The 11,057-nt window shown below is 42.4% G+C and overlaps 1 protein-coding gene across 4 annotated transcripts in view; it reads right to left on the bottom strand.

The window, feature by feature from the left end:
* Window positions 1–11,057, bottom strand: part of pan2 (poly(A) specific ribonuclease subunit PAN2) — a 140,720-nt gene that overhangs the window by 44,277 nt on the left and 85,386 nt on the right. For 2 of the 4 annotated variants that reach the window (XM_087985656.1, XM_043681741.2), the window contains 2 exons: window positions 10,317–10,520; window positions 5,654–6,950 (listed from right to left, as the gene is read on the bottom strand). In XM_087985656.1, the coding sequence (XP_087841782.1) occupies window positions 6,928–6,950; window positions 10,317–10,520 (227 nt within the window). In that variant the 3' untranslated portion in view covers window positions 5,654–6,927. Of the gene's footprint in view, window positions 1–5,653; window positions 6,951–10,316; window positions 10,521–11,057 lie in introns of those variants that run through there. The other 2 variants (XM_087985657.1, XR_015755792.1) reach the window with 2 other exon arrangements.

Here is an 11,057-nt window from a genome sequence, read left to right as displayed (position 1 = left end):
TGTGTTTTTTTTAAATTGAGACACCTCGGTGAAGACTCAACTCTATAGTTCAAGCTATCAGGTTGTTAATTGAGAAAGAGAGGTAAATTAGTAGATACCAATTTTACATTTTATAAGTTTTAGCTTCTGGACTCCCTCCTTTATAAAAGCTTAAGTTCCATAGTGAGGGAGACAACAGGTCAGAAAATAAGTGAAAGAATGTAACAAGTCAGGAACCATGTTTACCTGAAACAAATCTTTCTGGGTGAGCAAATTGTGAGAAGTTCAGAAAACCTCGAGATTTAAGACTACACCAGCCAGTAGGGAAGTTGGCTTATTTTGAAACTGCAGCATGTTTCACGGTGTCAGTCGGACATTTGTTTCAACCTCATTACCAGATAGATTTCAAATAATTTCCTACTTGGTGCCATTGTGGAAGCAACATCACCACATGGACTGCAGTGGTCAGCATTTATGGCCTTTCCCCAGTTGCCCTTGAGAAGGTGGTGGTGAGCTGCCATCTTGAACCATTGCAGTTCACCTGCTGTGGGTTGAACCAAAATGCCATTAGGGAGGGAATTCCAGGATTTTGACCCAGAGACAGTGAAGGAATGGCAATATATTTCCAAATCAGGATAAGTGAGTGGCTTGGAGGCGAACTTAAAGGTGATGGTGTTTCAAGGTATCTGCTGTCCTTGCCCTTCTAGATGGAAGTAGTCAGAAGCTTGGAAGGTGCTGTTTGAGCATCTTTGGTGAATTTCTAGTGCATCTTTTAGATAGTACACACTGATGTGACTGAACATTGGTGGTGGAGTGAATGCTTGTGGATGTGGTGCCAATCAAACAGGCTGCTTGGTGCTGAATGGTGTCAAGCTTCTTCAGTGTTGTGGGAGCTGCACTCATCCAGGCAAGCTAGGAGTATTCCATCACACCCCTGCCTTGTGCCTTATAGATGATGGCTAGGCTTTGGGGAGTCAGGAGGTGAGTTACTCGTCGTAATATTCAGAGCCTCTGACCTGCTTTTGTAGCCAGTGTTTATGTGGCAAGTCCATTTGAATGTCTGGCCAACAACAGTGGGGGATTCAGTGATGGTAACACCACTGAATGTCAAGGGGCAGAGGTTTAGATAGACTCATATTGGTGATGGTCTTAGCCTGGCATTTGTGTGGCACGAATGTCACTTGCCACTTGTCAGTCCAAGCCTGGATATTGTCCAGATATTGTTGCATTTGGATAGGAACTGCTTCAGTGTCTGAAGAGTCACAAATGGTGCTGAACATCATGCAATCATTGGCGAACACCCCCACCTCTGACCTTCTGATGGAGGGAAGGTCATTGATGAAGCAGCTGAAGATGGTTGGGTCTATGACACTACCCTGAGGAACTCCTGCAGAGATGTCTAGAGCTGAGATGATTGACATCCAACAATTACAAACATCTTTCTATGTGTCAGGCATGAATGAATTCAACCAGCAGAGACTTAGCCCTCTGATTGCCAGTTTGAAATCAGTGGCTTCACTGAGCAAATTATTGCTGAGCAGATGCTGGATGACAGTACTGTTGATGACACCTTCAATCACTTTACTGATGATTGACAGTAGACTGGTGGGGCAGTAATTGTCTGGGCTGGATTTGTCCTTTTTAATGTACAAAATATACCAGGCCCATTTTCTAAATTATTGGGTAGATGCCAGTGTGGTAACTGTATTAGAACAGTTTGGTTAGGGGAGTAGCAAATTCTGAAGCACAACTCTTCGGTATTATTGCCAGCATGTTGTCAGGGCCAATAGCCTTTGCAATATTCAATGACTCCAACCGTTTCTTAATATCACATGGAGTGATCGAATTGGCTGAAAACTGGTATCTGTAATGCTGGGAACCACCAGAGGAGGTCAAGATGGATCATCCACTCAGCACTTCTGGCTGAAGATTGCTGTGAAAGCTTTGGTCCTATCTTTTGCACTGATGTGCTGGGCTTCTCCATCATTGAGGATGGGGATATTTGTGGAGCATTGAGGATGGGGATATTTGTGGAGCCTCCTCCTCCGTTGAGCTGTTTAATTGTCCACCAACATTAAAGACTCAATGTGGCAGGACTGCAGAGCTTAGATCTGATCTGTTGATTGTGGGATCATTTAACTTTATCACTTGCTGCTTCTGCTGTTTGGCATGAAAATAGTCCTGTTTGGTAGCTTCACTTGGTTGGCACCTCACTTTCAGGTATGCCTAGTGCTGCTCCACGCAAGCTCACCTGCACTCTCCATTGAACTAAAGTTGATCCCCTGATTTGATGATAATGGTTGAATGGGGGAATATGCTAGGCCATGAGGTTGCAAATTGTGCTGAAATACAATTCTGCTGCTGTCGATGGCCCAGAGTACCTCATGGATACCCAGTCTGGAGCTGCTAGATATGTGCAAAGTCTGTCCTATTTAGCACAGTGATCGTGCCACACAACATGAAGGAGGCTATTTTCAATGTGAAGATGGGATTTCGTCTCCACAAAGATTATGTGGTGGTCACACTTATTGATACTATCATGGGCAGGCACATCTGCAGCCAGCAGATTGGTAAGGAGGATGTCAGGTATGTTTTTCCCTCTTGTTGGTTCCCTCAGCATCTGCTGCAGACCCAGTCTAGCAGCTATGTCATTTAGGACTCGACCAACTCAATCAGTAGTACTGCTGCCGAGCCACTCTTGGTGGCGGACACCGAAGTCCCCCACCCAGAGGACAGTGTGTCCCCTTGCCATCCTCAGTGCTTCCTTCAAGTGTTGTTTAACACAGAGGAATACCAATTCATCAGCTGAGGGAGGATGGTACATGGTAATCAACGGGAGGTTTCCTTGCCAATGTTTAATCTGAAGCCACAAGACTTCATGGAGGTCACTGTTGAAGACTCCCAGGGCAACTCTCTCCTGGCTGAATACCGCTGTGCAGCTACCTCTGCTGGGTCTGTCCTGCTGGTGAAACAGGACATATCCAGGGATGGTAATGGTGGTAGGAGAAAGTGAGGACTGCAGATGCTGGAGATCAGAGCTTAAAAACGTGTTGCTGGAAAAGCGCAGCAGGTCAGGCAGCATCAAAGGAGAAGGAGAATCGACGTTTCGGGCATAAGCCCTTCTTCAGGAAATCGGTTTCGGGCATAAGCCCTTCTCCTATGGTAATAGTGGTGTCTGGGTTACAGACAATGTCAGGCTGTTGCTTGACTGGTCTGTGAGACAGCTCTCCCAACTTTGGCACTAGCCCCCAGATGTTTCTAAGCAGAACTTTGTGGGGTTGACAGGGCTGTTTCTGCTATTGCCTTTCTCTGTGCCGAGGTAATTCAAATTCCACCATCTGCAGTGGTGGGATTCAAATTGGGTCCCTAAAACATTAGCTGAGTTTCTGGATTAATAGCCTAGTGATAATACCAAGAGATCATCGCTTCCACAATGCCAATGTCACCCACATTAAGAATTCATTTTTAAGAAACACAGAATAGCTTGACATTTGCTGCCTACATTCTCACATCAAGAATGGCCACTCAGGTGAGATACTATACTAGGAGACAGTGAGGTCTGCAGATCAGAGTTGAATGTGTTGCTGGAAAGCACAGCAGGTCAGGCAGCATCCGAGGAGCAGGAAAAAAAAAACAATAAAAAAAATTTTTTTAAAAATCGACATTTCGGGCCGGGGCCCTTCATCAAGAATTAGGCTGGGAGCCTTGGGGGTGGAGAGATAAATGGGAGGGGGGTAGGGTTGGGGAGAAGGTAGCTGAGAGTTCAATCAGCTACCTTCTCCCCAGCCCACCCCCACGGCTCCCAGCCTCATTCCTGATGAAGGGCTCTGGCCCGAAACATCGATTTTCCTGCTCCTCGGATGTTGCCTGACCTGCTGTGCTTTTGCAGCAATACACACTCAACTGAGATACTGTACTATTGCATCATCAACAATTCAGTCCTGACTGTGCTCAGTGGCCTGCAATTGCCCTGTCCAATAAAATTAATGAGGAAAATTGATGGCCATGTTTTCAGGGAGAAAAAGAATAAAGCAAAAAAAGTTTAATTTCAAGCAAGTCACATAAACAATAACCTCTGTCACAAAGGTACAGTAGCATCTAATTTATTAGCATATCCCAAACACAACACTCAAAATGAATTTGATAACACGAAGAAATTAACTTCTCAAAAAAAATCCTCATTTCCATAATCTTCAATGCCGACTAAATGGCACCAGAGCTCACTTTGATTTAATTTACGGTATGATATAAACAAACTCTGGAATCAACTCAATTTTAAAACAATAAACACAATTCATCTCTCCCACATTATAGGCTGGTTTTCCCCATACAGTATTTCTCATTATAAAATGATACCATGACCACCTGATTTCAGACCTATCCAAAATTATACCATAAAACTACACATTTTCCAAGATTTGCCCAGACCTTCTGTGAAGCTGCAATCACTTCTTGTCATTTCTGACTGAGTTTTTTGATCCCATCTTCTTCAGAAATGCACAGCATACAGACTTGTGAAAAGTTCCATCACAGCAAAACTGTTTTGTTTTGGATGGGATGAAGAAAAAGACAAGCTAAATCCCCTTCTTACATAATGACAGCTAGTGCTGTAAGTTTAAATGTTCAGTGTGAATGGATGAGTGGATAAATGAGGGCGAATGGGCAGGGTGGTAAGTTGGATGAGCAAAACAGGGTGGGTAACTGAATAGTTGGGTTGGGGGCAGCTGGTCGGTGGTCAGCGTTAGTCAGGTCAGGTCAGCGGGGTAGTTGAGTCAAATTGAAGGTCATCAGTTTGAGCAATTGGAAAGTCAGTTATATAATTATCGAGGAGTTGGACTGGAATTGTGTAACATTTCCTATTTGTGTAAGTACCTAGATATGTGCATTGGAATTGTCCAAAGTCGTTGACTCAAATCCACAGGGTTTGAGACATTTTTGGAGGTTCCCAAGGAGCAGGGGATCTGCCCATTCTAAGTTCAAACTTCCCAGACAAATCCCACAGAGGTGAGTGCATCAGGACACTGGATTGTACATCTGGTCTGTGACGATCTGGACAGGGGAAGATCTGGGCAAAAGTTTTTCTTTGTTTCCTTTCTACAGATATGGCTGGCTTGTACTTAGCACCTTCCCAGTCACGTAAGTTGTAGAAGCATGGGTTGCCTTAATTAACAATATTTTTACATTTTACTGGTTATTTTTTGTACCTTTTGGCTTCCAAAGATTGTGTTGATGCAAGAACTCTTAGATGAAGGAGTATGCTTGCTTAAAAATATTTTTGTTTACATCAATTCCCATACATATATACAGTACTAATTTTTAATTGAATAATTTTAGTATTAAATTTACAGACAATTCCATCATTTTGTCAAATAGTTTCCTTTTGCTGTCAAAAATAGTTTTGCATTTATGATAAAAATCCTGATTTAAGATTCAGAGCAGCTGATATATACATTTGTTTCTCAGCATTTACTCTTTGAATAGTGCAGTTGTTTATCTTCAACAGATAACATGAATTGTGTTAAGATGACCGACTAACAAACTGATACATTTGACTTTTGCACGCAAGAGCAGCCTTAACTCAGACAGCTTAAATATTTTTACTTACAGCATGATAATCGTTAGTAAAGATTGAAATATGAGCAAAGAAATGATAAAAACCACACAACAAACTTAATTAAAAATAAAGCTTTTATTCTTATCTTAAGAGAACAAAAGGTAGACCAGAGGTATTTCAACAGAACTTTTAAAAAGAGCTTCCAATCATATGGTAGGAAGTGCAAAATGCTGTTCCTTCCAATGCAGGTAATTAATGCAGAATATTGACAGTATCTCACATCATATGTACAAATTGCTAGCTATTTGAAAATCGTATGTAAGCTCAAAAATGCTAAGTTAGAATTTCCAAATGACCTGGAATTTCAGGAACCTCAGCAATGTAGCAGCTGAAGATCCTGTTGGCCAGAAGATGGGGTTGGGGGGTGGGGAGGAAGCACTGTAAAAACATTCTTGAAATAGTGTGGACTGTTACCATGGTGACAATGCTGCCATGGCATCATTCCCATATACTGTTTCATAAAATAACCTAAAATATTTTGTTGAACATTAAAATCAATGTGGAGCACCTTAGGTCAACATGACAGTACTAAAAACACGATCTCTACATCATGGAAGGCTATAATTTCTTGCAAACCAATGATTTCACTGAATAATAGCTGCACGTGCAACCTGATGGCAATGTATGACAATATTTCCATCAAAATGTTTATGAACCCTATGGATTTTCTTCCTGAAACAATCATCAAGTGTTTTATGGATTTCCACTCAATTGCCGAGCTGCTAAAATCTTGAAGTCTGCCAGCCATGTCAGGGCTATTTGGATCATCCTGACCTTGGAGCACAGCTCTAGGAGGGCATTCGTTTTTAAAGGCAAGGAAGAGGAAAAAAAGGAACTAAATAGAAAAAGAAAGTGTGAAAAATAGCAAATAAAAATAAATGGAATGTTTGCAGAGAAACCTCTGGAGATTTGGAAGCCTTGGCAGAATGCTGGTCCTCAGTATTGGAGAGTGCAGTCACAGCAAAGGTAATTAATTTGAGACATTAATGTTGTTTTCTTTCCAGAAATGCTGTCTGACTTGCCAAATATTTCCAGTATTTACTGTTTTTGTATCAAAACACATTTTTAGTCAAATGGAAACAGTGACTTGTTACTGCTACTTTTCCAAACAATCCGATTTTTCTCCCCACTTCTCGGCCAGTCAGAACAATATTTGTTGATGATATAATTTAATACTCTGACATGTCAAACATTCTCCATGCAGTCTCCATTTAGAAAATAGCTTCTTCCAGAATCTGTTAGAAATACAAACGTTTTTTCCCCCACAAATGCTGCAGGATTCGCTCCTCATTAGGTTAGATATTTCATTCATATGTCTTCACAACATAAACCCATCAGAGGTGAGAAAACTGGGCGCCTAATTTAAGACAAAAAGAAAAGCTTGAAGATGTAGAATCTGCATTAAAAACCTATCAAAAACAAGCCCCATCAACTCATCATGGGCGAAGAGAAGCATGTAAAGCAGATTCCAATGATTTGCGCTTATCAGGGTAAAAGATATACTGGGTACTGGAGGATTGCTCCAGATTTTATATGCAGATTCAGCATTAAGCACAATCAGATGTAGAGCAGAGCTACCTCTACTTTGCGCAAAATTGCACCTCTGTGACATTTCTAGTGCCCAAACTCTAGTGTAAAGGTTTAATGCCAAATACATAAATAGTGTAGTGATGTCAGCGATCACATGACTACAGACTCAACAGACAGATGGCTCTGGGCTAAACCTCATACCAAGCCTTGTCCAGTAAAAGAAAGACAAATATTTAATAAAAGATAAACTTACCAATAGCCCAGTTTGCAGCAGAATCTACTGAACGTAATCAAGGACACAGCTTCCCCTAAGATCCATTATGATGACAACAGATGCACCAGCTATTGGTGCTTCTGTGTACAACTGATAATTTAGTACCAGCTATGGCTAAATTCTACCCTGTGGGTATACACCTACAAAGAACGCAAGTTGAGACTGCAGCTATTGCAATGGAGATTTTCATTCTACTAGTCACAGGTGGATTCAAAGCCAGATCCAGATCCAGAAGTACATTAACCACTGATTTATTGTAAGTAGCATTCGAGATTTAATCATGTTACATCTCTGAAGCCTGGAGAGCAGGCCAGCTCCTTTCCTACAGGAAATCAGGCAGTCACACTTAGCATTCCTACTATTGTCCAAACATATGCAGGCTAGGTCAAGTAGCCATGGGAAGTGCCGGATTACAAGGATAGGATAGGGGTATGGTCTGGGTGGAATGCTCTTCAGAGGGCCAGTATGGACTCAATGGGCCGAATAGCCTGATTCCACACTCTAGGGATTCTAGGATTCCAATCTCCCTGGTTCGCTACACAGCAATGTTAGTGTATGCTTCGCAGCCAGTCTTCTTAGCTGCATACAGTGCTGGCATGAGGATACTTCAGAAATAGAAACATGACTGTTTTAAAAACGAAAGTAGTTTTAAGCTTTGAAAATAAAAGATGCTTAACCAAAGAACAAAAACTTGCATTTGAATAGCGTTTTTTTAAATCCTCAATAAGTCCTAAAACACTCCACAGCCAACAGCTTTCTTTTACAGTAGTCACTGTTCTGAAGGCAAATACAGCAGATGATTTGCGCACAGGTCTCAAAAACGACAACATAGGTAAAACATTGCCTAAGATACTGGGCGAGCTGGAGTTCTGCATCAGGACTTGGACCCATTAACTTCTGGCTCAAGCACCAGAATAACCAATTGAACAAACTATCATATCTGTAAAGCTGGCTGTTATTCACGCTGTAACACTATGCCTGCAAACAGCCTCAGCCACCAAATGCAAATATCACCATTTATGAAAAACATTCCAAAAAAAATTACTCCAGGTGGATTAAGTGACAGTATAAATTACGACTAGGGCAATAAATATCTCATGATTTGGAGATGCCGGTGTTGGACTGGGGTGTACAAAGTTAAAAATCACACAAAACCAAGTTATAGTCCAACAGGTTTAATTGGAAGCACTAGCTTTCAGAGCGCTGCTCGTTCCACCTGATGAAGGAGCAGCACTCCAAAAGCTAGTGCTTCCAATTAAACCTGTTGGACTATAATCTGGTGGACTATAACCTGGTGCTGTGTGACTTTTAACGAAATAAATATCTCAATCATCACATTATCCAACCTCGAAACTGTGCAACACAGAATTACATTTTAAAGGTGAGAGTTAAGAAGCCAAAATATCAATACTAAAGTACTGTAGCACCCCCGACCCCAAATTTACATTTTGAAGAGTACTGCAGGATATATACTCGAAGGAAAAAGAATTACAGAGCTATGGGGAATGAACCCAAGACTGAGAGTAACTGGATAGCTCCAAAGACTGAATAATCAGTCTCCTTCTGCGCCATGTGATTTTACTCTTCATCTTGTTGAACTTAGCTCAGAGAAGTTACATAGTGTCGCAGCACCAGATGGTTGGATTCATCTCAACAGAAAACATGATCCCAGGTATGCATCAGCAAGTAAACATATTCTTTGCAGGTCAATTCAATTAGGCGAAAGTGAGGACTGCAGATGCTGGAGATTAGAGTCAAGAGTGTGGTGCTAGAAAAGCACAGCAGGTCAGGCAGCATCCGAGGAGCAGGAAAATTGATGTTTTAGGCAAAAGCCCTTCATCAGGAATGAGGCTGGGAGTCTCAGGGATGTTGGGATAAATGGGAGGGGGGTGGGGCTAGGGGGAAGGTAGCTGAGAGTGCAATAGGTGGATGGAGGTGGCCGTAAAAGGTGAAGGTTGGAGGAGAGGGTGGTGCAGATAGGTGGGAAAGAAGATGGACAGATGGGACAGGTCATAAGGATGGTGCTGAGCTGGAAGGTTGGAACTGGGCTAAGGTGAAATGAGGAAACTGGTGAAGTCCACATTAATGCCCTGGGGTTGGAGGGTCTCGAGGCATTCTTCCTCCAGGTGTCAGATGGTAAGGGAGTGGCGATGGAGGCGGCTCAGGACCTGCATGTCCTTGGCAGAGTGGGAGGGGGAGTTGAAGTGTTCGGCCACGGGGCGGTGGGGTTGGTTGGTGGGGGGTGTCCCGGAGATGTCCCGCGAGTAGGCAGCCTGTTTCCCCGATGAGACTGCATCAGGAGCAATGGATACAGTAAATGACGTGTGGAAGTGCAGGTGAAATTTTGATGGGGGCGGAAGGCTCCTTTGGGGCCTTGGACGGAGGTGAGGGGGGAGGTGTGGGCGCAGGTTTTGCAAACTACCTCGTCAGGTCCATGCCCCCCAACAACCCACCCTCCCCTCCCAGCACCTTCCCCTGCCACTGCAGGAACAGAGGTAAAGCTAAGGTTCTGGATCTGTTATAGTATTATTAGACAAAGAATATAAGTCCCTAAACCACAAAAGCACCCTTGACTAGACCAGCATGACATTTTTCCAGTTCTCTCATTATCCTTCTTGTGGACTCGGTGAGATTGCCATTTTTGCTGAATTATGGATGATTTTATGCTGTGTGCCCAGGTCAAACATGAACTGGATTCAACTACCAAACTCAGCTAATGCAGGATTGCGATACCTAACAGACACTCATTTCATTGATCTATGTCAGAGAGGATGTCTAATACCTAACCCTTCTTCTTAATTTGATTTTTCAAGGCTCAAGTTTGGTACAATTCACTAATTTCTGGTTAAGGGTTAACGTTAAATATTAGCTGTAAGCAATTAAATGTTGTCACTCAAAGAAATAAAAATGGTACTTTACTTTTTGGACTATTCTGCACCTCTCCTTCTGGTTCTGGTACTTTCCAGTCCATCTTTCTGCCTTTCTCATAGAGACCTTTAAGTATTTTCCGGAATTCATCAACATCTATACCATGCTTGGTCAATTTCAAGTACTTGCGATAGAGCTGTAGCGCCGTGCGAGCATCTTCGATACTGTCATGTGTTTCGCCCTGAATTTTGAGTTCTGTCAAAGAAGTGAAATAAGAAAAGTCAGTTTTATCAGATTTAAGTAAATTCTCTACAGCCTCTCCAGGCTATTGACTTAGTGTACGAAGTGTAGTGCCCAGAATTGGATGCAATGCCCGAGCTAAGCTCTGATCAGAGATTTACAAAGGTTTAACAGAACTTTCTTACTGCTTGGTATCAGTTCCCGAAATATTTTCTTTCCCAATTTGTGTCCTTCATTGCCAGTGTGTACTGATATGAGGGAGGACTGGTCATGTTGTTTTGTTGCAAGCTGATGCTCATGTATTCTGGTGACGAGTTTCTTGACTGTTTGCCCGATGTAATGTTTCTCGCAGTTGCTGCATGGTATTTTATACATTTCATTTACACAGGAGGCCTGGTATTCATCCACTGGTTCCATAAACAAACACGCTGAAATAGACCCCATCTACAGAGCACTAGAGTACAAAACCAGAAGTAGAACCACCTGCCACAACAGACAGAACCATATAAATTCAGGGCAGATCACAATGACAGTGCTTCATCCAGAGACGAC

Source organism: Chiloscyllium plagiosum, unplaced genomic scaffold (genome assembly GCF_037043375.1).
Source record: "Chiloscyllium plagiosum isolate Xiang-an unplaced genomic scaffold, Cpla_swu_hap1 HiC_scaffold_53X, whole genome shotgun sequence".
NCBI classification, from domain to species: Eukaryota; Metazoa; Chordata; class Chondrichthyes; order Orectolobiformes; family Hemiscylliidae; genus Chiloscyllium; species Chiloscyllium plagiosum.
Note: the sequence above shows the minus strand (reverse complement) of the source record. Positions and strands in the feature narration are given on the sequence as shown.